Genomic DNA, 26,622 nt, shown 5'->3' on the forward strand with positions numbered 1-26,622 from the left:
TCTGCAACCTTGAGCAGTTCACCAAAACAGGCAGAACCGAAGACCATCAGTTCTAGTACTAGCTGCTCCTGAGGGCGTGGAAGCTTGCTAAACTACTGGCGCTCCTAATCAAAACTTCGCCTTTTTCACCCAGGGCAGTGGGTTACCACGCACAACTTGCCTCCAGTCCTTCCTATTAGTGTCCTTATGGGTGCCACCGGGAGCACAATGCAAAGTGTTAGCACTCTCAGCAATGGCTCCCCACTGCCAACAGCCAGCCACCACCTGTTCTTGGGAAATTAGCAGGTGAGCAGTGACTGAGGACTGTTTCTTGGAGGGAGAGGGCAAGGGAGCAACAGGTGGTGCTGTGGCTTCCATCCACTCAGGAACTAATGACCTGCAGCAGTGTGGCAATAGACAATGGCCCAGGATAGAGAATGGGGAGGAAGAACCATCTAATTTGCCATACAGAGCATGGATTAAATGAGCTGCTCTTCTCTTCAGGCTGGCAAGCAAGCTGGGGAGTGAGGGAGAAGTCAGGGGCCTCCACCTGGAATGGGAAGAATGAGAGGGGACTACGGTTGCCCTTAGCCACTGTCTGGACATTAGCGAGGAAGCAACTGGCCAGTGACAATGGGGTGGAACACACAATGCTGTCACCAGTGCCTACCACAGCAGATCAGAGGAGAAACCCTGTCTACAACTTGGAGCAAGGGTTTCAATGAACTGGAATTCTTCTCCATCAATTACATTATTTAACTGTGAATCCTACAGTACAGCACACTATGACCTGAAAGATGACGAAATCTGAACAGATTCTAATGCAACATATGAATAGTGCAAAAGGAATAACTTCTAAAATGTATTCTTACTTAATTGAAATAGAGCCAAATATGTCAAATGGACTGAAAACAATATGGGAAAATGATACTGGGATAAAAATAGAACAAAATCTATGAAATAAAGTATGGGTGATCAAGCCAACAGCCACAAGAGTGCATTTGAGGGCGAAGCCCCCCCACCAAATTAGCCCTGCCTCCTCGCTGCCAATCCCTCTCAGTCCCCTCTCTTCCCTCCCTCCTGAGCCTACATAGGCTGCCACGTCTCTTTTTCACAGCCTGGCTTGGCTGACCATCCACAAAGGGCAGGAGGGCCTTGGGGTCCAGGATCCTGCAAAGAGACCCGGGGACTCATACCCAGGAAGGCAAGAAAGGCCCAGGGGGGGACTGGGGTTGGGAGCCTCCAATCTTCATCTGGCAGGAGGTAATCCGGTCTCAGGGAGTGGGAGGAAAGATGGCAGGAGGCCACGGCAGCTGCAGAAGACAGCAAACACAGGGCCGGGCCAGCCAGCCAGCCATCTCCTCTTCTTCTGGTGGGCTAGCACTGGCACCAGGGGGCAGGCCATTCTCTGCCAATCTCACCTGCTGCCCTGCCTGCCTGCCTCCTAGGAGGTAATCCGGTCTCAGGGAGTGGGAGGAAAGATGGCAGGAGGCCATGGCAGCTGCGGAAGACAGCAAACACCGGGCCGGGCCAGCCAGCCATCCCCTCTTCTTCTGGTGGGCTGGCACTGGCACCAGGGGGCAGGCCATTCTCTGCCAATCTCACCTGCTGCCCTGCCTGCCTGCCTCCTCCACACCAGGAGGAGGAGAGCCAGGCGGGTGAGGCAAATGAATGCAGCACTCCCCCCACATCAAAGCTGACTTGCCACATACCCTGAGGGGGGACAACCAGATGAGTGTGGCTGGGCTGAGCCAGGGCAGAGCATCTTCCGCAGAGATATTCAAGGGCTCGCCGCTCCTGCTGCAGTTTCCCGAGGGGCCCGAGTATGAAGAGGAGGAGGTGGCCATTCTGCTGAATGACACACCCCCAGCCAGCCAGTAAATATTGCCCCCTGAACTCCAGGCAACTCCTAAAAGGTTTTTTTTGTGTGTGTCCATCTCTTTCACTCAGCTCGGCTTCTTTTCCCTTCCCGCCCCCACACTGCCTATGTCATTCTGCCAGGCCAATCATCAGGTCACTTCCAGGTGATGACAGAAGTGACATCATCTCATCAGGGGCACCTGCCTCCCCACAGAAAATTTTCTGGCTATGGGACTGTGGGTGACTCAAACAAGGGAAACTGTATCAATAGTCTTTAGGGAGAACTCTTTGAAACGACTACATCGATGGTATACTCATCTGGTATGTCTTACAAGAATAAGTAATACAAGCAACACAAAATGTTGGAGAAATTGCAACCAGCAAGGTGGTTATGTCCACATGTGGTGGTCATGCTCTATAGTGTCAAAGTTCTGAGAAAAATATTTACCAAAACGGAAAATATTACGCATCAAATCATTGATGCCACATCAGCACTGGCTTTGTTAACAGTCTGGGGGGAACAAAATGGAAAAGTGACATCCAAGGGATTACTAGTGTTTATATTGATGGCAGCCCGTAGGTTAATAGCAAAGTGTTGGAAATCTGCAGAATTTTTAAGATTACATTATTGGTATTCTGAGATATGGCAAATATCTATGGCAGAAAAACTGGCATATCAACTTAGAGTAGCCAAAGGTAAAGCTAAAATGTCAGATTTTTATAAAACGTGGCATGATTTCATTTCATATACGAATCAGAAAGGTATTCAACATCTGTCCAAGCCCTACCTCAAATTATGGAAAAGGAAGTATAAAGTATACAAAGAATTATCCTTTTAAAAATCCCCTGTGCCATTATTAACTTCATCTTGAAAGATAAATTGAAAAATGTGTTAAATAGTAAGCCCTCTGTCAATAATTTGAGTCAACAGCATCTTCCCTTTGTATTTTGTGTGGGTTTCCCCTGTAATTTTGATTCTATGTTTCTATGTTTTGTCATTTAGAAGGTCCTTCTTTCTTTTTTTGTTTGTCTTGAGCAGTGTTTTTTTTTTCTTTTTGGTCTTTTGTTTGAAAAAAATTAATTTAAAAAAAACTTGAAACAAGAGGGTAAGCATCAATGCTGTTGGCTGCCGCTCCAGGTGTGTGAGCAAACAGGTGGCAACCAGGGACTTCCACCTGCAAGGAAAGAGAGTGACAGGGTCTGCTATTGCCCCTGCTCAGGGCCTGCTTATGGCTCTGTTTAGAGTAAGCAGCCAATGCCTGCTTGAACAAAAGGCAGGAAAGAAGATCCATGCCCCTCAGGACCCCGCCCATTCCCCCTAGCATGATGACAAGGAGGGTGTGGAGACTCTGGGCTCTTGGTCCTCCAGGAAGATCCAATACTTGCTGGTGCCTGGAGGGGGAGAGAGAAGGCAGGCAGATGGCCTCTCCTTTCTCCAGCAGAAGCCCTCCTGGGGTAGTGGGACCTCAGTAACTGCCCAAAGATGCTGACCCCCACATCAACCCTGCACCTGCCTTCCTCTTAGTGCATTTGCACAATGAACACACGACATGTATGTATGTAGTTCTCCTGCACACTGGAGCACCTTGAACCTCTCCCGATTTGCAGGAGCAGATATGGCCTGATACTCTTAAGTAATGATGCATGAATTGTGTGCAGCTTCTCCAAGACACAAGAGTGAAGCCACAATCCTCACTAAAGCATGGACAATGTTTTGTCTCCTTGGGATTATAGAATGAAATCCAGAATACAATTGAACATCCTGAAGCCTTAGAAAAGAGTAAGAGTCCAGTAGCACCTTAATGACTAACAAAATTTGTGGTAGGGTATGAGCTTTTGTGAGTCACTGCTCACTTCTTCAGATACAGCTAGAATGTATCTAGCTGTATCTGAGGAAGTGAGCAGTGACTCATGAAAGCTCATACTCTACCACAAACTTTGTTAGTCTTTAAGGCGCTACTGGATTCTTACTCTTTTCTACTGCTACAGACAGACTAACATGGCTACCCATCTTGAATTATTCTGAAGCCTGATAGACTTTTCAGAGAAGGCAAAGTAGACCAGAGGAGGACAATGTTGGCTGAACAGTCTACCAAATAGGAAGGAAGAAAGGGTTTGACCAGCAAAAAAAAGCAGAACACTTGCAACTGAAGAAATACCTTCACTCCTGAAGCCTACCTTTTCTTTCAGGTGATGGCCTCCCATTTGGACTACGTTCAATAGGCTTTGTTGCATAGCGCAGAGTTCTGAGCATACTGCTCTTGGTTTGCTCTGTGGAAAGATAGTCACAGAGAAAAACCCCTTAGAGTTTATCCTCATAGGTATTTAGGCAGGAGCTAACCTGGACAAGTCCTCAGGCTCCATAAATTGTTTTCTGCCTTTCCCAATCACACAACACTTCAAAAAAGCCCAAGACGGTCCTTCTGCAAGCACATTAGCTACTGAAGTGAATACCCCACAGAAAATCTAGTAGACTAACTGGGGGAAAAAACTAAAGGCAGACCCAGAATTAGGCCAGGTTTGGAATTTGCCCTCAGCCCAGAACCCAGATGTAAGTCAATGCCACCATCAGAACCATTTCCTCCCAGGTTTAAGAGTATTTGGTTGCCCCTCATGGACTTCCTTCAAACCTGCTAGATATACTACATAGTATTTCTAATCTAGAATAAAAGTGGTTAGAGATTTTCCTCAAAATTATGAAGACCAGGACTGACAATTCACACAACCCCCCACAGTGATTTTCCCTTTAAAAGTTCCAGAGCAGGAAAACAGAGTAACACCCTCAGCACCTCCTGTCACTACTTTTACTTTACTTTCCTGTTTCCTGGGATCAGCAGGTCTCTATTTTTGCCTCACAGTAGTCAGGACAGGAAGAAGGCAAACAGACCGCTGGAGGAACAGGGCAGGAGATGCAATTACTGTTTCCTCATCTGATGCCTTGGAACTGTTGAAATGATCCTGCAGACCATGATCTAGTGATTATAATATGTACAGTAAACCAGTTTTTTTTAAGAAAGTCAATAAGTTTATTGAGAAAGAAAATCCCACAAAAATTAGATGCACATTTTTAAAAAAACAGACTACAGACAATCCTGGCATATCTTTAAAATACATGGACAATGGTCCTTTTTGGATTTCAAGCTGAACTCTTTCTGTGTCATATTCTCTTTTTAATGCAGGTTGTCACAGATGTGCACAAAAAACGCATCACTTCTGGGGTAGGAACAGGACCTGGCGCACTTGGGTATGGAAGAAAGTGAAGCAGAAATGTGAGAAAGCCAAAATGTTAAAAATAAAATAAAATTAAAGGCTGTGATCGCACACACTAAAGAATCCACTTTCAATGTACTTTCCAATTGGATTTTACTGTGTGAACTGGCAAAATCCAGTTGGAAAGTGCATTGAAAGTGGATTATTTAGTGTGTGTGATCGCAGCCAAAATTAAGCATTGTGTTGCCCTACCGTCCTCTTCAGTCCAGAAGTGGCCCTGTGGTAGACATGAGCCAAATCTGACCCACAATGCAATTACATCTGATCCTTCAGTATCCACTACAGTTTTTGGAACATGTCTTCATTGCTATGGCACTTATGTGGGTTCCGTTGCTGAAGGGTGACCCAACCACAGCAAAGCATATATAAAGTGTAAAATCTGAACTCTGAAACAGGTGTCGAGCTATTTTAGCTTCTGAAACCCCAAATAGGAATTTCCATCTTTTATGGCAAAACCATTCCCAGGATGTAGCTTACTGAAGTACAAAACAGAGCTGCCAAACCTTGAGAAAATCAAACATGAGCCCTTCTTGGCAGCTATCCTGCTATGGAGAAAAAAATGGCAAGGACTAACATGCTCAGCTGCTTACATAGCTGATTGCGATATAACCAGCTCCCATTACAACAACTGTGACATTTATCTACATGTTCAAAAATAATGACATGATTTCCAGAAAACGTGGGGTTTCAAAAAAAAGGTCACCTCCTCAAACAAGTCCCTTTCCCCCATGGAGAGGTGAAGCCAACTGTACATCATAGCCACCACGAGAAACAGTCAATGTGATAGAAAGCTGATGAATAGTTACATATCCAAAGTGTGTCCCCTTGATCAAAACACCTCAAGCTTACCTTGACTTTGCTATAAGTAAATAGGAGTATTTTAATTTTGCTGACAGAAGATGGATTCTGTGTAACGTTGCACCTGCCATAGCTGTGCTGAAATGAAGGCAGCATGAGATTGCGTGACAGCAGTGCTTGGTTGACTGCGCTCAATATGGCAGAGATGGGACAAGTAATCTCCATAGTCTGTTTTACCTGCATATAATGCTTTCTTCTTTCTGGCTGGACTCTCAGAGCGTGCCTGACGTCCATCTGTACCAGGCTGTGGAGAAGCTGATGCCGGCTCTTCAGAGGCACAATATGGCCTATCTGGAGATGGGGGATTCAGTCTCTCAACTGGGGTGCTTACTGTGGATGCAGTAAAAGCCTGCCTGCGATGTCTGTTTAAGAAACAGACATATCACTAGCTGCGCCAAGAGGTGTGATGTCTGAAATATTGCACTTTCAATACATTTTGTTTGTGGAATGGGAGTGGTGGGGAAAGCTGATCATGTGAAATTGATGCTTAAGAAAGATTCCTGGAAAACTAAACAGTACAGAAATGTATCTACTAAAAAGAACTCAGGTAAGTCAACAGCCATGGATATTTCCTTTTGGAGTAGAAGGAGTCCAACTTTATTATAACCTAGAGGAAGCTGCTTACAGCCACTTGTCTCTCCAGGTGCAAACTGGGTGTTTTGTGAATGGAAAGCTGCAGGTGGAGAAGGCAGCAGTGGACTCATACACCCGACTGCCCAGTTTGTAATGGCCACTTTGCACATGTGGTTCTCTGCTTACAGCATATTAGTCCTCTGTGATGCACCATAAACAGGCATCTGCATACCATTATCAAGCCACATTTCAAGCAAGGAAAATGGCAGCTTACAGTCACACGGAATAAATCCGGCCGTAGGCAGAGAGTCATTATGAGCAAAACTAAGAAAATGTTGAGGTTACATGGGTAGATTATTCAACCCTGAGAAGAAAGGAGCAAAAAAAATCATGAAAACTTCGTAACATTTTTCAAACACATGCTATATCTTCCTAATCTGTACTTCTACCAAAGGGACCCCAAATAAATGTCAGAGAAGTAGGCATAGGTTGTAATTGTTTTCCATCAACAGAGAGTTTTTACTGTTTGAAAAACATCAGTGATTTTTTTTTCCCTACCAGGGAAAATACCTCTTCTTGTAACTTTTACATTCTAATACTCAACATGCAAGAAGGAGCCCAAGAGGGTGATATAAGAGGTCAAAGCAATAAAAGCACATACTTATGTTCTCGACTTTTTGCGCCATTAATCCAATCCATCAATATGTCGTCAGTGCTGTAGAATGCTTTTATTTTCTTCAGTTCTTTTTCCCCTTGTTCAATCTCTTTCTTAAGAAGATATATATCCTCAGACTATAAAAGATATGAAAGAGATATGGGCTATTGTCTCTCATTAGAAATATATTTTATTACTGAACTAAACCAGTGCTGAACATAATAATAAATTGACCCAATAATTCCAAGTGGAAAAAAATGTTATATTATGACCATGTGAAATTAATATCTTGGAACACTGTCCATTAACCCTTGCTTCTATATTTACTCTCTAGTATTCCTTGCATTTCTTTTATGGCATTCATTGAATTTCACTTCTAACCCTTTCTGATTTGTACACTTCAGCTCTCCCTATATTTTAAGAATAATTTTAATCAAGTTAAGGTTTTACAAGAACAAGTATCCCACAGCAGACTAATGGTTGAAAATTCATATTGTGTTATCTTTCCAAAACCTGCTGACTTGACAATACATCTCTGGCAGTGCTCCCTCTAAGCTGAGTTAGTGTGAGCCAGCTCACAGTTTTTTAGCCTCTGGCTCACACATTTTTGTCTTAGCTCAGGAAGGATGGCTCCAGAGCAAATTGATTTATGCAGTAGCCAAATCGCTTGCTCACAGCTTTAATGCCAGTAGCTCACAAAGCAGAATTTTTGCTCACAAGACTCCACAGCTTTGAGTATTGATCTCTGGTGCAGTTAAATTTTGCTACAGTTTATAGGATTCCAAAGAATCATTGCTACATTACTCTTCATTTTATGGTCTTACTTCTACTACAGAGTTCACAGCACCTTGGACTATTTTATTAAAAAACATTTAATTTTTGCTATCACTAATGGGCTCTACACAAATACATAAATAAAAGGCAATACATGAAAGTAGTGAAACCATAAACATGTTATCTCAGTACAGCATACCCCTCTCATCAGCATTTGGTGCACTTAACCGGTTTCATGAGAAACTTTCACATGACCTTAATTTTATTTTATTTTTAAAAGTTGTTTATTTTACTTTCAGCTTTTCTAGACTTGCCTCAAAAGGTTTAGGAGCATCAGAGTCCATCAAACAAATATGATAGTAATGAAACCGTCCACCCGTTTCGTTGGCCAACTGATGTAAAAATTTATTGGCTCCAGTATCATCACAGTTGAAGGAAATTGTGTGAATGGGAATTTTCCGCTGTAGTTCAAGCTGGGCTAAAATAGTTTGGGGAGGCTGCAAAAAAGGGGGGGGGAATAATAAATGCAAAGGTAGTCCTAGAGCCCTAAGGTTTGTAAGGGACCTTACTGGTCATTGTTCAACCCATGGCTTGATTCATGTTTGACAGATGCTACCCAACCTCTGCTTGAAACTGCTTTCATACTACATCTTCTTAAGCAAAGGATAAAGAAAAAAAACTATTAAAGCTTTTATTGATTTCCACCATAACTGCCAGTACTCCCAATAGGAATATGTCACAAGAATTGCACCTTAGAGATTGACAGCCTTATGCAGATGGATTTAATTTTTTGTATCAGCACCTCCAATCCAACAGCCCAGATATGTGGGATGCTTCAAGATGAACTGATCCCAGCTGCCTTTTATAGCAGATAAAATCAGAACAATTGTGCTGTATGCATAGCTCACTTCCTAGACTATCTGTGGTGGCTTACTGGGAGAGGAGAAGACCCCTCAGTTTGCAGGATGTTTTCTGGACTATTGATTGTGCAACAAAGTGCATACCAGTGAGCAGAGCAAACCACCATCAGGAAAAACTAAGGTGGCCCTTGCTGAAATTTAAACATGAACTATTACTATATAGCAGAACACCTGTTTCACAAATCTATAATATGGGTCCTAAGCACAATACATGGCAAAACTAATTTTAAAGGACCTCAGATAGAAGGGTTGGCGAAGACTGAGAGCCGCAGCCAATCAGAATTCTGGGATGGATAGACCATTGTAAGGCAACTTCCTCATTTTACCAAGTTAGATAGACATCCAATCTAAAAACACTGCTGCAAATAAGATTCTTCAAATATCCAAGCCATATTCTGTTCATTAAACCCACTACTTTAAATTCAAAGAACTTATAAATATATATATTAAGTTGACTTTTCAGTTAAATCAAAAACCAGGGGTATCCAACATGGTGCCCATGGGTGCCATGGCACCCGCCAATAGTGTTTTAGCAAGTGGGAGGGGTCAGTGGTGGTTTTTACCCAGCTCATTTAAAGGGGATAGCCAGGTCAGATTCCTGAAAAATGAAGACTGGTACTGGCAGATACTAGCTCAATATCTATACTTTTGTGTGTGTGCAAGAAAGTATTTCAAAACACTATGTTAATTTTAAAAGGCACCCTGTTAAGCACACCTTCTGCTTGAAAAGTGTAAGTGTTCCTATTAGAGTGTATGCATGACCTCACTTCCTAATAGCTGGTAGTTGGCTCTATCTCCTATGGCAGCCATTTTGCAGACATGCCCCCATCCTGTGTTAGAATTCCAAAGGTGTCCACAGGCAGAAAAGGTTGGGGGCCCCTGTTATAAACTGTAATCTTCCAAGATAATTTTAGCAGTGCAATTTTGCTAATAATAGCATAGTGAGATCATTGCTGACCACATACTGTTGGAGGCTTTGTATACCAACATCAACATTTATGACCTGCCATTGACATATGGAACAAAAACCCCAACAATGGCAGGTGTAAGTCAACAATTAATGATGTACCACCAGTGTATACCATTAAGAGTATCTGGATAAAAACAACTTGCATATTCCTACAGTTTATTGTATTACACCTCAAAATCAGTAAATTTTCATTCCCCATATTAATTTCCCACTATCTGTAACTGCATAATAAACGTAATAATAGTTGTTGTGGATTTTCCAGGCTGCATGGCTGTGGTCTTGGTATTGTAGGATCTGATGTTTCGCCAGCAGCTGTGACTGGCATCCTCAGAGGTATAACACAGAAAGACGGAGTACTCTCTGTGTCAAGGTGAGAAGAAAAATGGTGGGCAGGTAATTTATATCTACTACTACAGATAAGATTAGAATTTCAACAGCCAATCCATATGCAAAAGAACCTCCTCAGGAAAGCTCCTCCATTAGCATGTCACAGCCTGGGGAACGCCTACAAGATAATGACTCAGCCCTACTCCACCTTCCTGAGTAGATATAAATTACCTGCCTACCATTTTTCTTCTCACATTGATACAGAGAGTACTCCATCTTTCTGTGTTATACCTCTGAGGATGCCAGTCACAGCTGCTGGTGAAATGTCAGGTCCTACAATGCCAAGACCACAGCTATACAACCAGGAAAATCTACAACAACTGATAGACTCCGGCCATGAAAGCCTTCAACAACAAACGTAATATTCTTCCAAAAGAAGGGCAGCCCTTCAAAGGATGTTTTGAATGCATCCTGGAGAGCTGAACCCCACTTGGCCCTCAACTCCATCCCCCAGTATCTAGACATTTGGGAAAGGCAGCAGACTCTGCAGCTTCTATGGTAAATTTCCTAAGCTTAAGACTGAAGTGCAGATCTCTGAAGCAGAAGCTGCATGGTTCATTTCCTTTCTCCCCATCTGTATTGTCTAGTAGTGGAACTTACCTTATGTTGTGAAGTCATGACATTCTATATTTCACTTCCCTGGCTGCATATCACTGGCTTCCTCGTATGGGTAACAGGGAAATACAGAATGTCATGACATCACAACAGAGAGTAGGTTCAATTAGATGCTAAAGAGGTGGAGCCAATACACAAAGCTGCTGTTTTCAGCAGCACCCCTGAGTTTAATTCATCATCTAGTCTGGAAGCTACAGCTCCTGCCACAATAACCACCATCTCCTCCCCCATTAAATTCCATTGTACTTATGAGTTCTATCATCAGACCCATTAGCTACTTTCCTCCCCCAACAGACTCCAACCTCCAAGCCTTGTCTTCTCTTACCAGCCCACCAAGACATCTCCTTTCCCTTTCGCTGCTGCTTTCTAAAACCTTCATCATTTTTGCTCCTCAGTGTCCTCCCCTTACCCTGACTGAATGGCCCAAGGTACCCCAGTCTCATCAGAATTCAGAAGCTAAGCAGGGCTGGCCTTGATTAGTATTTGGATGGGAGACCACCAATAAAGTCTAGGGTCAGTAAGGCAGGCAATGGCAAACCACCTCTAAACATCTCTTGCCTTGAAAACCCCACGGGGTCACCATAAGTTGGCTGTGACCTGACGGCATTTTCCATCACCTTCTTCCCCTCAAACACTACTTTTTCCCCACAGTGTATATACTGCTGTTGTCATAGTTCAGTCAAGAATACCGTTCCATCTCTCTCTCTCTCTCTCTCTCTCTCTCTCTCTCTCTCTCTCTCTCTCTCACACACACACACACACACACACACACACACACAGTTTTTGGAGACCTACTCTGAGGCCTGAAAGATCATGCTTCCTCTGATGTCTCCACTACTACAATCATGTTGCCTGGGATAAAAGATGTAGAGAAGAGGGTGGTGTCTTCCTAGGTCTGCCAGCCTAGCCTCACTTTAGCCGCCCCCCCCCCCCTACAGAGAGTTGTCATAACCCAGTGTTACATCATCATAGTGCCCTGACACAGTTTGCTTTTTTCATAGATACCTGATCAGGTCTCCCATCAGTAAGAAGATAAATGGCTTGAGTTTTACTATCATTGAAGGCAATCTGAAGTGCTTTCAGTGTATTTGTAGAACTTCCAACCTAATCAGTCAAAGGAAAAATAGAGAAATGAAAACATTAGCAGTGTTACATGTTTGGAATACCTTCCAACAGTTGTGTGCTAGTGAGACAGATTATACTAATTATAAAACTCTGCCTTGATGGAGCATACATTAAAACCTAGACAATTGTTCCAGTGCACGTATGATAGACTGGCATTTAAAGATTCAATTGTTACTTTAAGAAATGTGTAACCTTGATACAGATAACCTTTGGTTACTTAGATGTGTTTTTGTGAATAGAAATAAGGCAAAGTATGTCATGAAATGTATCACTTCATTAAATATGAACAACAATGGAGGAACTCAAAATGGAAGGCTATTTGGCTGCTTGGACTGAGCGGAACACTCTTGGGCATCTGATTACAATGAAAGCCACTTCAGAGATCACCATGCCACACAGAGACAGGTTATGCATGTTCCCCAACACTTGCTGCTCCTCTGCATCTAACTCACATCCATTATAGGTTTTGCATCTTCCTTGCTAAGGAGATGGGAAAATACGGGCATTCCAGGTAGGGGGGAAATGCAGAGGTTATATCTGGGTGTGAGCTTGTTGCAAAGAAACAGGAAATGTTGGGGAACTGGTGCATCCTGTTCCTATGTAGAGAAGGTGATGCCTGAAACTGCTCAGCCACAGACAGAGGACAAAGAGAAATGTAAACTCTTGCTTCAGGGGCTCTTCCTAAGAAATGGCCACATTTCATCTATTTCATTTTTTCACATATAAAAACCTGTTGCTTTATTTTTGGTATATCTAGAATTAAGTTGTGTGTTTTCCCACCAAGTTAAATTTATGTTAAGGTTTTTTTAACATTTCAGTATTTTTAAGGTTATTATTTTTATCCAATAAGAACTCATAGGATACATTTTTTTCTTCATTTAAGAGGGTAGGTTTAATAAAAGCTTCAAGTGGGGATACCCATCTTGGTATTTTATCGTAGACTTTTCCCTTTAGTCTCGTCCTTTTGTAATATGTTGGTGGAAATTAGAATGTATTTTATCTTTATTGTATTTATTGAATGTATTTTATCTTTATTGTATTATATATGCATGTAGACCCATGCATAAATCATGTCCTTCTAATTTTAGTAGTCTTCGATTGTCTAAAGTTAGCCAGTCTTTGATCCATGTTGCAACTGCTGCTTGATAGTACAAGTTCCAATTAGGAAGTCCCAACGCTCCTTTTTCTTTCTTATCTTGAAGTAATTTCCACTTTATATGAACCTTCTTAGGGTACCAAATATATTGTCTAATATTTTTATCCAAATCTATAAAGTATTTATTATTTTCCATAATTGGAAGATTTTGGGCTAAAAATAAAAAACGAGGAAGAATATTCATTTTAATCATTGGAATCCTACCCATTAGTGATAGTTGCAGGTCTTTCCATTTAAAAAGGTCTTTTCTAATTTCTCCCAATAATTTTTTATAGTTGTTTTCCATTAACGAACTATTTCTGTTTGTCATTATTATTCCTAAATATTTAACTTTATTTACTATTTCAATCTTTGTGCTCTCCTGTATTGAGTCGATATTTTTTTGTGTACAATTTTTGGCTAGTATTTTCGTCTCCTGAAAATTTATTTTTAAGCCTGCCACTTTTCCATATCTTGAAATTTCTTCCACCAAATGATTGAGGACCACGGCTCTTCCAGTATAAATACAAGATCGTCTGCAAATGCTTGTAGTTTGAACTCTTCAACTTTTACTCTTAGCCCTCTTATTAAATTGTTACATCTTATTAGATCATTCAGAGTTTCTAAGACAAATATAAATAACAAAGGTGATAGCGGACAACCCTGTCTGATGCCTTTTTGTATTATAATTTTGGTGGGGGGGGTTATAAATAGCTGATATCATAGATAAAAAATGCTTCCCATAGTCCCAGTCTTCTAGTTTTTGGATCAAAAATTCCCATGTCACATTATCAAACGCTTTTTCTGCATCTAAAAAGATCAGTGCTGCCTGCTTTTCTGGGTGTGTTTCATAATATTCCAAGACATTAATTACTGTTCTTATGTTATTCTTCATTTGTCTTTATGGAAGAAATCCCGCCTGATCTTGATGTTTAATTTGTAGCAGTATTTTCTTTAATCTTGTTGCTAATATGTTGGTATATATTTTATAGTCTGCATTCAATAACGAGATGGGTCTATAATTCTTCTCGTCAAATGACAAAATGATAAAAAATATATAACTTCTTGTTGACAGATTATCTGATAGATGAAACAGTTAAAGAAACAATGATAAGATGATGCAAGATATAGGGCATAATATTCAAATTGATGAATGGACTAAGACATGGAAATCAATATCATTTCTTAAAGCCACATCTTATAAGGAAAATGTAATTAAAATGTTTTATAGATGGTATTGGTCCCCAGATAGAATTTCTAAATGTTCAGCTAAAATATCCAAGAATTGTTGGAAATGTAAATCTAATGTGGGGACATTCTATCATATGTCGTGGAAATGTGAAAAAGTAGCCAAGTTTTGGAAAGAGGTTAAAAAACTGATCATGAATATGTTGAAAATCAATTTGAATTTATCACCTGAGATCTTCTTGTTAAATATTATGCCTAATGGTATTGGAAAAAATGATGTACTTATTGCTAATTTATATGGTAACCTCAGCCAGAATTATATTGGCAAAATATTGGAAAACAGATAGAATCCCTTTAATAGAAGAGGTAGTATATACATTGTGAGACATTGCAGAAATGGAAAAATTAACAATGTTATTACATGGTAAAGATGAAAATGAATTCCAAAAACCATGGTCAAGAGTATACATATACTTAAAAGAAACAAAAATTTTGTTAAAAGACTCCAACGATATGTAATGTATTTAATTATGTACAAGGTTATATATGGTGAAAAAAACTAGAATAGAAGTATTAATTAAAAAAAAAGAAATGGCCACATTTCTAATCGGGGTGTTTTCACATTCAACATCCTAGGAGGAAAGACTGCAGGAACTGGGCATATTTAGAAAAGGGCGGAACATAATAGCACTCTTCAAATACATCAAGAACTGCCACATAGGAAAGGGCTACGGCTTGATTCTCATTGTTCTAGAAATAAATGCATACAGGTAGCCAAATCAATGTGTATAAACACAGGGTACTTAAATAAATTAGCTTATTTACATTTTCTTGAAGTAATTTTTGTATTTACCTGTAGCCCTTTTACCCAAAGCAAAGCATCCTCCAAATTATGCTCATTAATGTCAGCAAGTTTCTCTTTCCAAGCGATTGCTTCAGCATCAAATTTAACAAGGTTAAACTGAGTTTTATTTTGTAGTTGTTCCTGCAAGAAACAGTCTGCTGAATTCTCCTTCATATAAACACACATCAAAACTTGGTTATACTTGAAAATCAAATATTCGAAGTTAGATTAAAAATTCTTTATTTCTAATTTTGCTTCACAACCTGTTGGAAATAGAGGATTCATCTAATAAACTATCATAAACCAATCCTAAATCTGGAGAAATCACCAGTGCTTTATCAGGAAAACGTAAGCATTACCTATGTTTCACAACCCTAGTGTCTAAAATAGTAATTGTCACTCACCCGGATAAGCTGAAATATTTTCTCCTTCACAAGTGGCAGTTTATTTTTCATCGAGTGAGACGTATCAATGAGAATATAAATGTGATCTTCAACTACATCCCCAAAGAGTGCTCTGCTCCCTTTTAGCAGCTCCTGAAGTCTATATAAAAATATCTCAGTGAAATGAAAGGCATGAAGGATTGCGTGAAATGCAATTTTCCTACCTCTGAAAAAAAAACTTCTCACCAATCCATGATTGGGATCAAATATATCCTGTTAAGACAGATTTATTTTTTAAAAGAGGTGTATTTAATACAAGCAAATATGTAAATATATTCAATGGTAATCATAGTTCATGGGTACAATTGTGCATGTGTGGTTTTGTAGGGGCATAAAAATAACCTTCTCTTGTTAATTCCTCTAAGTTTTCACATACCCCGATAACTTTCTCATGCATTTTCCCCTTCTAACAAGAGACCTCCTGCAGGTCTCATTTAAAAGAAATAATACTTGAACAGCTAACACCCCAACATAAATTAGTTATCGTGTTTTTACACTGCAGTTTTCTGCCACACAGTTTGCCAATACCTCCAACCCCTCCCCAATTTATTATAACTGGGGACTGGCCCCAAGGCCCTTGAAATGAAACCCTTCAATTAAAACATATATACAAAAAAACCCCACTGTTTAAGGTGGGGTCAAAAGCCACTGAACAGCTGGTCTTTATACTATAAGAGAACACATTAGTATATGAAGTAGAACGTGTTAGGATGAAAAATATACATTTCTCTACAGTTATAACCATAAAGGCATAGAGGAGCTAAGTGGCACATTTGGAAGTCATATAATAAAATTAGATAGTTTATCTCTGGTTTAGAATATATCTGTTCTCAAGTAGAACACCCTGCTTGAAGTGCTATACATCTGTATATGTTTGTTGTGGCATGAGTTTAGGCATTCTGCAGAATGCCACGACACTGATTTTTTTGATGTTGTTACTTATGTTAAAAATTAGAATACCTACCAGGGCTATTTTTGGGCAGGAACGCACAGGAACGGAGTTCCGACTGGCTCCCAAGTTGGACATGCCCAGCAGGAGCTCATTAGCATAACAGGCCACACCCAACAGCAGAAACCCATTAGGATTGGCTACATTAGGAGTGTGTGGCCTAACATGCAAAGGAGTTCCTGCTACAAAAAAACCCTAGGTTTTGACAACAAACAAGGTAAACAGAATAACAAGCAAAGGGTGGGTGTGGCTGGATGACCACACTTCTGGTAACATGGGGTGTGGCTTAATATGCTAATGAGTAGTGCAGTCAGGGGTGTGGCCTAATATGCTAATGAGTTTCCGCTGCTGGGTGTGTCCTATTATGCTAATGAGTTCCTGCTGGACTTTTTCTACAAAAAAGCCCTGCCTAATACTACTTTATTCTGCTATGTGGGTATTTAAATGCCACCCCAATCAGGCAGTTTTACATTTGATATTTTTCTCTTTTTCAAAGGCCCTTCCCCCACATGCCCCCATTTTATTGTTAGCCGAATTGCTCTTTAGGAGAGACAATTGGAACAGTGTATTAATAGGGATTCTGGTCTGTGTCTATGGAGGATGGGCTGCGCCAATACGTTTCAATGAAGAGACAGAGACAGAAGTAAAATATACTTTGGTTTACTAGATATAATTCAAAGTGCATAATAACATTCACACACACAAGAACTAAGTAAAAACAGATAGATTTGCTAAAGCACGGTTGCATTAGCAGGTGTATCATTGAGGGGCGATATTTACCTCAGGCGTAGCACGGCTCCTAAATCTTCCAGCGGGAAGGAGGGTAGGGAGGGAAGAAAATGGTAGAAGCACATGTAACAAACCAGCTGAGAACACGTGTATTGCCTTAGCTGCAGACTAAGGTAAAGCGAGTCAAGGGATTGGTACAGGAAGCTGGATAAGAGAGGAATAGCAGACGTAGAGGGGTCGTTGGTAAAAGGGAAGATGGCGTGGCCGCTCTGTGTTCTATCTTTTAAGGTCTCTTGCGAGCGGGGAGGGGGTGGGCCCAATCAGATTACCAGGTGGCCCTACCCCAAGGGTCAGTGATTGGCTATGAGGTCAATTTTCAATCTATTGATTAACCTGAGAGGTGGTACCTGGGCGGGGGGCAGGAGGTACGTGCAAGGAGGCCAGTAGTGCTGAATCATCTGTAGCCATGTGGAATGAAAATCCTATTGCAGTGGGGGAACTCTGAACTTAAACCTCTTATGTGGAGACATGCGGTCTGGGCTAACTGTCATGCCTGCCCCTGCTGATGTCATGCCTGCCTTTGCTGATGCCCCTGAACAGGCTCCTGAGGACCCTGAACAGGCTCCTGAGGACAGTACTGCAGCAGAAAGGCAAAGACTGGATCCTGTAGCTGAAAGCTATCTAAGTGGTGAGGAGGATAGAGCCTCCCAGGGAACACCTGCAAGGGATCAGTCTCTGCTGCAGCCCAGTAATTCATCATCAGACTCGCCTCCACCTGTAACCAGGCTCAGGAATGTAAGAAGACAACAGCTGAGAGAGCGAAGGCAGAATGCACGCATGCGTGCCAGAAGATCTCTTAGCCCTGATTACTGACAGGATCCTGTCCTCACTACTGGCTAGCTAATGAGTTGATTAGCTAGCACTGTATATATGCAAGTCTGTTGCCAGCACTCATTTGTGCTGGCAACGTCGTTTGTTCAGGACCTGAATCCTTGCATCTCTGCTCCAGACCTTGTGGAATTCTTCTCGGCTTGATCCTCGGCTTTTGACCTTTGGCTTTGTTGACCCTGCGTTCATCTCTGACTCCTCTGGTATTGTTGTGATTTATGGACTTGAAACTTTGGTATGTCTGACCCTGCTTTTGGACTGTGATTTAAACCTGCTTGAACCTTGCTACCTGATTTGCCCGGCTTGACCTCGGACTGTTCCTGGACTTTTGCTTGCTTGTGTCACGCCCCCTGGTCCTGCCGTGACACTAACTAATGAGTTCTCTGTGTTTGCTGTGGGCTCTCTGTTTGCACATACATGATGAGCTGAAGACTCTGGGGCCCCTTCTGGAAGATGTTGACTCAGTGGATTATCGACCTCAGCTGGCAGCATCTCTGGGTGCCCTCAAGTTGAACTCTTTATTTCACAGTCTCTTTTATTAGCCCTTTGCATTCAGTTTTATTCCATATATTATAGTTCAGAAATAGCCCAATATGAACGTCTGGGCTAACAGTATAAAGTATGGTGAGTAATTGCAAGAAAGAGGACCTTCTTTTTAGCAGCACCAGATCCCTCTGATGCCCCCCAAAGTGAAATCTACCTGGCCCCATCCATTTCACCATATACTGATCCCTTTTCTGTTGGCCCTTTAATTTGTAAGCACCACTTATGCTGCTGGATAATTTTGCCTGTACTGGCATTAGTAATGGCTTTTATTATATCTGGGACTGCTGGTTCTCTTTTTATTCCTTCATATTTTTATCTAGCTGTTGTTTGTATACAACTTCTTTTTGCAGTGTCTCTATGGCATAATAGATATGTATTGCTCAGATGGTCCATACTAGGATGGAAGGGTAGAACAGCAATATTTTAAATAAACAGATAAGAAGAAATTAGTTTAGAAAAGATTTCATTCAGCAGAAAGTAAGCTAACCTGCTTTCCATTTGACTGAGAGCGTTCCTCATTCTGTCTTCATATTGCAAATACTTTTCAGCATCAAGATGTACATGGGCTATAGTCCCATCTCCCAAGTACATGTGTATAAACTTGTCACAGTATTTTGCATGGATTGTTTTCTTGTTAGTCTCCTACAGGAGCAAAAACTTGTGGTGTTGATTTTACACACAAACAAAACCAAAAGGGATCATAACATGTACAAACAGAAAGAAAAAATACCAACGAGCACCACACTGTGTGACTGTAAGGAACAAGACACGTCAGTCTAAAGAAATTCCTTAGGACAATTTTGTAAAATCAGAATAATGATTATTGGGACAGACTTAAATTCACATGTATTAAAGACATATACAAAAACATATGCAAAAAGAGTGTCTAAAGAAGTACACATGAGTATTAACATGCGCTAAATGCACCTCCACAGAAAATCCATCCTAAATTAGCACAACTTCCGCACTGTCATTTTTGTCACTCATTTGTCCCTATTGCTTTGGGGGGGGGGGCTCCACATGTGTTTTGCTCCCTCTGGGACTACTAGAACCCTGAAGCAACACAGACAAACAACTAACAAAAATGGCAGTACAGAAGTGGGCTGCCCGCTCCGGGTTGGAAAATACCTGGCGATTTAAGGGATGGAGGCTGAGGAGGGCAGAGTTTGGTGATAGGAGGGACTTCAATGGGGTATAATGCCATGGAGTCCACCTTCCAAAGCGGCCATTTCCTCCAGGTGAACTGATCTCTGTTGCTGTAATCCCAGGAGATGTCCAGCCACCACTTGGAGTTTGGCAACCCTAATCCTAAATCCCTCAAAAGGACAGGCAGAATGGTATCTGGTATAGTGTCCTATTTCAAAAAGTATCTTCCTTAGAAGAACGCAGATTGGAAGAGAATCAAATGAATTTTCAAGAGGTAAATTTCCATTTCCAGACAATAAACAAAATACCCCGTCGGACGTTCTGGCACTCTCCCATATAATCATTTTAAATTCTTAAAGGCTTAGACTTTGGTTAATTAATAACAAATTAACCTCAAGCCCTAAGGAATTTCTTTATTGGCTGACATGTCCTGCCCATTACAGTCATACAGCATGGTGCTCTTTAGTATTTTTTCTTGCCAAGTTTACACATGGCACAACTTTCCTGAGGAACTGTTCTACCATTTTATAACTGTATCTATGAACCATCATGGAATTCCATAAGACTGCAAGACAGGGTATAAATGTTGCAACTAATAAATAATAGCAATAAATAATCAGGATGAAGGTGCCTATATCAAAACCAAAGCACTGCCATCTCGAAAATAAATGTTATAATCTTGGATATTCTTCTGCATGAGCACCACATGGCAACAGTAGTGCCATTGTCAAATAAAAGTGCCAGAACAGCAAAAAGTGACTCTCAAACCTGTGCTTGAACGGGAGTGTTAGTTTAGATGCCCTACCCAACGGATTTTTACAAAACGTTTTTCAACATAGGAGAAACAAGTTCTCCCACCTTGAAAGATAGATTCAGCTGGGTAGCCGTGTTGGTCTGAAGCAACAGAAGAAAGTATGAATCCAGTGGTATCTTTAAGACCAACAAAGTTTAATTCTGGGTATAAACTTTTGTGTGCATGCACATTTCAAAGTGTGCATGTACACGAAGGCTTATACCCAGAATTAAACTTTGTTGGTCTTAAAGGTGCCACTGGACTCATAATCTGAAAGATGTGTCCTCGAAATTCTATTTCACACAGGATATATTAGTACCAAAGTGAAAGTATCTTGGCTAAGCCAAGTCCCTGCCTAGACTTGAAAGATTTCAAGATGGCGGGCCACACATCACCTCATACTCTGATGCACATACACATTAAAAAATGTCTTGCTGAGCGAGTCAAAAAACAGCTGAACAATTTTCAGGCAAACTGAGAGCTTCTGTAATGATATCAAAACGGTGACTGTCAAAATAACACATAAAATCTCCTACTATACAACCAGCACATTAATAATAACATGAAGTCAACCGAAAAGTCGGATAGATCCCCCCCGCCCCGCAAAAAGTAAGCTACTTACGGCATCAGTTTGCAAATATTCATCCTCTGGCTTGGTTTTTATGTCAACAACCCCGTCTGCATGACGAAAAGTGTAACTACCAAATGCTTTTGTCATCATCAGGTTCTGGGCCTTCAAACCATTCTTCTGAAGCCACCACTTGGAACTCGCTGTATCCTGGACATCACATGCTGAATAGTCAGTTTTGATCACTGGGGTAAAAAACATGACTGAATGAGCATTCAATGATTTCGAGTTTAATATAAATATATCATCCCCAGTGACCCGGTTATTATTGATTTCTATCATGCCTTTCACCCCAATGAAGACTCAAAGCGGCTTATGTCATTCTTTCCCTCATTTTATCTTCACAACAATCCTGTGAGGTGGGCTAGGCTGTGTGTGAATGACTGGCCCAAGGTCACCCAGCAAGCTTGCATGGAACCTTGGGGATTTGGACCTGGATCACCCAGATCCTAGTCCAACACTCTAGCCACTACACCACCCTGGCCCTATGGGGCACCAGGAGAGTGATGTAAAGTGCTGGATCTTGGAGCAGGTACTGCCTAGTTTCCTCTGTTTCCCAGATATACAAGCAGGGGTGTAGTAGAGCAGGGACTCTCAGCAGCATGACTCTGGGATTCTTTTCACACCTGGGTGTCCGGGAGGGGGGTGAAGGTCCAAGCCCCACCCCTGCACTCACAAACACTGAAGGCAGCCAGATGGTTGTCAAGAGAAAAAACAGGAAGCAGCGTCTTGCAGGTCGGGGAGGCACTGGCATGCATCTCCCAGGCGCACAGTTGGATTACGGGAGGGACTTTCCCCAGGGGGAGGAGAGGCCGACCGCAACGACAGAGAAACAGTGGACGGGAGTTTGGGTGGTGAAGGGACATTGGAAACAAGTGTGTCATTCTTATGTCACGGAGGGTAAGGCTAGGGGGCGGGTTCAAGAAGAGAGTGAGAGCAACCCATTGGGAGCAAGGGTTGGCTGTCAGCCAGATCCTTATGGGGGAGGAGAGGGACTGGATGGCTCGGTGGGTCCTCACCCTAAAGGGGAAGCCTTAAGCAGGGAGCTCAAGGCTGGCCAGGTAGGAAGAGTGCAGGAGAGACCCAGAGGTCTAGAGAGAGCAACGGGGAACCAGCGAGCAGGAGAGAGGGACTCAAGTGTCTGCCTACCCTCCTCCTCCTGCATCATCTGAGGCCACTGCAAAGCTCCCTAACATAAAAGTCGCACCCTGGAGGACTCTGCTACACCCAGCTGGCACCCTGCAAACCCAGAACCCGACACTGGGTTTCTTTCAGATGACTTTCTGCCATCAAAAAAACAAACAAACCCAAACTCTTGATCAAGACTGATTCCAACAGGCTTGTTATGTTCCCTGCCCATCCCATCCTTCCTCTTGATAGATTAACTCAGCGCTATTTTTGGGCAGGAAAACACAGGAATGGAGTTCCGGCTGGCTCCCAAGTTGGCCACGCCCATCAGGAACTCATTAGCATAATAGGCCACACCCAACAGCAGAAACTTATTAGGATTGGCTACATTAGGGATGTGTGGCCTAACATGCAAAGGAGTTCCTGCTACAAAAAAAGGCCCTGGGTTTTGATAACAAACAAGGTAAACAGAACAACAAGCAAAAGGTGGGTGTGGCTGGATGACCAGACTTCTGGCAACATGTGGGTGCGGCCTAATGTGCTAATGAGCTGTGCTGTCAGGGGTGTGGCCCAATATGCGAATGAGTTTCTGCTGTTGGGTGTGGCCTATTATGCTAATGAGTTCCTGCTGGGCTTTTTCTGCAAAAAGAGCCCTGGATTAACTGGTATGGAATGACCATGAATCTCTGTTGGTAGCAGGTGCATTAGGCTTACATGCAGCAGCAGCATCCTGGTACTGTGGAGGAGGAGGAGGAGGAGGAGGAGATTGGATTTATACCCCGCCCTTCACTACCCAAAGGTGTCTCAGAGTGGCTTACAAACTCCTTTCCCTTCCCCTCCCCACAACAGATACCCTGTGAGGTAGGTGGGGCTAAGAGAGCTCTGATAGAAACTGCTTTTTTTTCAAGAACAGCTCTTATCAGAGATACAGTTTGCCCAAGGTCATCCAGCCAGGTGCAAGTGGAGGAGTGGGGAATCAAACCCGGTTCTCCCAGATTAGAGTCCGCGCACTTAACCACTACAAAGTTACTTGGAGCCACTTCTAAGTTTCAAGCTAATAAGAGTTCTTTATTTAGGGAACTCCATTCTAAATAGTATAGGTGAGAGTTTTCAAACAGTAGTGCCCAAACTGGGATTTCCACAATCTGGAACTGTATTACTAAGTATTACAACGAAGCTTTTCCTCTGACATCCAGGTCAACATTTTGCCATGTCAGGCCTTGGTTCCTCCACATATTATAGAGGACACAGATAACCTTTTAATTAATAAGACACACGTAAAATAAGGAGAGTTTGCTAAAATGCATTCCTTAATGCATCCATCACTACAGGAGAAAACTGACCTTGTACTGGTACCCATATCAAATTCCAGTGATATTTTAACTGCATTATGTGGATAACGGAAGATGAAGTTCATTAATTAAGATCTTGAGCAACGGATGACTAACCTGCAGAACAAGTGGATAGGCCACAGAAGTTTGAAGCATGCTTGTGCCACGTGGCCAATATGCTTGGCTCCTGGCTTCCTCTCCAGTGCTGCTCTCCTGCCTGCTTCTCAGCGTAGCAGACGACAGGCTTGGGGGAGATATCAACAATAATACATAGCAGAGCCTCATTCTCTAGGGCCATACTAGATGTATGATGTTGGCATCCATGTCCATCCTCTGGGTGATGACATCATTTTAAAAGGATTTAAAAGTGTCGTGAGGGTTTGATTCTGGTCAGGCCTGTAGCTCGGCAAGCTGAGACATTCTTGTCGCCGTCCCCCCTCTGCATCTTTTCAAGTGTCAAAAATGCTCCCTATCTGCAGCCACTTCAGCACTTGGAATGGGATGCGGGGGGGGGGAGTAGCGCTTCATTCTGTCAGTGTGAGTCCAGTCAGGATTTTTATATCACTTTAAAATGGCATCGATGTCCACAGGCTGGATCTGTAGACACTGTTGCATCTACTTCAGCCCTTACAGTTTGGACTTGTCCAGTGGCATGCCTACCTACAAGGCAGACAGCCAACTGTATTCCGCAAACCTTCTTCAATTTGCAGATGAATAAGTGGGAAATCATCCCCAAAATGTGATACATATTCAGAACTGGCTACATTAACTATTCACGAAATGCAACTGTCACAGATTGTCTATGTTCATTGTTATTGACATTTTTACAATGCTATCAGAAGTTGTTTTGTGTGTGTGTGTATGTTTTTAAAGCATACCTTTAGGTGATTCAGACTCTTCACACCCAGCCAAAATCCTCTGAACTTGCAGCTGTGTGTTCCTAGCTTCCTCCAGTTCCTTCCAGATCAAGAACACATCTTCTCTGACACCTGCTCCTGTGTTGAGAGGAAGTGTGAGATGTACAGAAATGGAGGCAAGATGCACTACACCAAGGGTGTCAAACATGCAGCCTGGGGGCCATATCAGGCCCCTGGAGGGCTTCTATCAGGCCCGCAGTGGAACTGGCTGTCTTCTGCTGCTTCTTCCAGTTCTTCTGCTGCTGCATCATTGTAGATTTGTAGCTTACAGATACACACCTGAACGGCATACTCAAGATTGCAACAGCACAGACATTTTGATGCAATAATTCAGAGCAAGAAGTGTCAGTTATCAGACACTGTTAAATAAAACATTGCAAGAGTGCTAATGTTTTAAGCATGTTTTTATTTTAAGTTTAAAAAAACCCTTTGTGTTTGTGTCCTTCATAAAGTTTATATCTCCGCTACCTGGCATTACATTTTATGACACACATGGCCTGGCACAAAAAGGTCTCATTTATGTCAGATCCGGCCCTCATAACAAATGAGTTCGACACCCCTGCACTACACGCTGACTGTCAGAGTTCCTCTGGTTGGTTGGTTGGTTGGTTGGTTGGTTGGTTGGCTTGCTTGTTTTTTGTGTTCCCTGAGTAATCATCAAGCAGCTCTGAGCAATTGTCATAGATTTTCCCTGAGTCTATCCAGGAGCAAATGCTTTCAAGGTAACACAAACATGGCTATAAAAGTTTTGGACAGCAAACTGAACTACTTTTGCATTTCCTGAAAGTATCTGTTTTAGTGGGTTTTAGGCATGCTTGTCTTTTTCTGTATTGTACCCAGAGTCCATAAAATAATGACATTCAGGGTACTATCGTTAGTAAAACATAAAATCATATATGAAGCCACTTGCCAACATTCTGTCAGGCTGTTATATGATCAAGAATCAGAACACTATTTACTATATACTGTAGATAATGTAAAACTCATAAATAAAACTTTTTAAAAAAGATTCAGAACACAACAGTGGAGGCAGGACTGATTCTCCATGACTGTAAGTCACCAAGGGAAGGAAGTGGGTAGCCTCATGTAGCAGGGTGTGCCTCTTAACTTATTCCCACATAACTGAATAGTTCTCTGTGAGGCAAAGAAAAGTGCATGGTGGGAAAGGTTATGGTGAGTGGACAATGGATGGTCTGACCCTCACCCATAAGAGATCCCACAGAGAAGTGCGGTGTGCACAGAAACACATAACATACAAAAGAGATGCCAACCCACATACACCCTTAGGGGTGCTCACACTATAGAGGCCTCCATTCATTGCAACGGTGTTATTCAGCAAGCTGAATTTTTTAAAAACATACAAATTAAAATCTGTGCTGAGGAATGATGCTGTCAGAGATCTTAACATAGATATAGAAAGAATACAAAGAAACACAAAAGGAAATAGACCAAAACAAGAAGAATCCTAGCTATTTTTTTTTAAAGCAAAAAAAGAAATCTTAACCCTTAACATCATTCAGTCCTTAAGATTATTCTGTGCAGTACTCTTGAATACATGCAAGCCTGTTGTTCCTGCAAAGCAATCAGACTGTTTCCCAGTATTAAAATCCCAGCACTAGCAATCCCTGCCTGCAATATCAGCATAACTCTTTTTTCAATGCCAGTGCAATGTCAGTGTTTGTGATGCTTCCATGGCACCACAGTGCATGTGAACAACTATAAGAAACCATTGCCAGCAGAGCAAGACTTAGGACAGGGCCACAAAGCTGAAAGCAGCATGTTCAGCTGTCATTTTTAACCTGTAATTGAGCATGCTTTTGAATATATCAGGAATAAGCAAGCCTTGTTTGACAAGAACATGTGCCTCTTTTGCCCATTCATCAGTTCTTATGGGGACAACAAGATCTCCCTCCTTCTCTCTCCAGTTACTGTGCAATGGTAATGTGTTGCTGTGCACTGCCTGCTCCTGGG

At 41.9% G+C, this 26,622-nt stretch overlaps 1 protein-coding gene across 1 annotated transcript in view; it reads right to left on the reverse strand.

Moving 5' to 3' along the window:
* Positions 1 to 26,622, reverse strand: part of VWA3B (von Willebrand factor A domain containing 3B) — an 81,300-nt gene that overhangs the window by 29,043 nt on the left and 25,635 nt on the right. The window contains exons 8-17 of the mRNA XM_015411192.1: positions 24,613 to 24,729; positions 21,270 to 21,460; positions 19,196 to 19,350; positions 15,558 to 15,696; positions 15,163 to 15,294; positions 11,867 to 11,965; positions 8,284 to 8,466; positions 7,202 to 7,332; positions 6,145 to 6,329; positions 4,018 to 4,110 (exon numbers count right to left, since the gene is read on the reverse strand). Coding sequence (XP_015266678.1) covers positions 4,018 to 4,110; positions 6,145 to 6,329; positions 7,202 to 7,332; positions 8,284 to 8,466; positions 11,867 to 11,965; positions 15,163 to 15,294; positions 15,558 to 15,696; positions 19,196 to 19,350; positions 21,270 to 21,460; positions 24,613 to 24,729 — 1,425 coding nt within the window. The remainder of the gene's footprint in view (positions 1 to 4,017; positions 4,111 to 6,144; positions 6,330 to 7,201; positions 7,333 to 8,283; positions 8,467 to 11,866; positions 11,966 to 15,162; positions 15,295 to 15,557; positions 15,697 to 19,195; positions 19,351 to 21,269; positions 21,461 to 24,612; positions 24,730 to 26,622) is intronic.

This window comes from Gekko japonicus, unplaced genomic scaffold (genome assembly GCF_001447785.1).
Source record: "Gekko japonicus isolate JY-2015 unplaced genomic scaffold, Gekko_japonicus_V1.1 scaffold1123, whole genome shotgun sequence".
Taxonomy (NCBI): Eukaryota; Metazoa; Chordata; class Lepidosauria; order Squamata; family Gekkonidae; genus Gekko; species Gekko japonicus.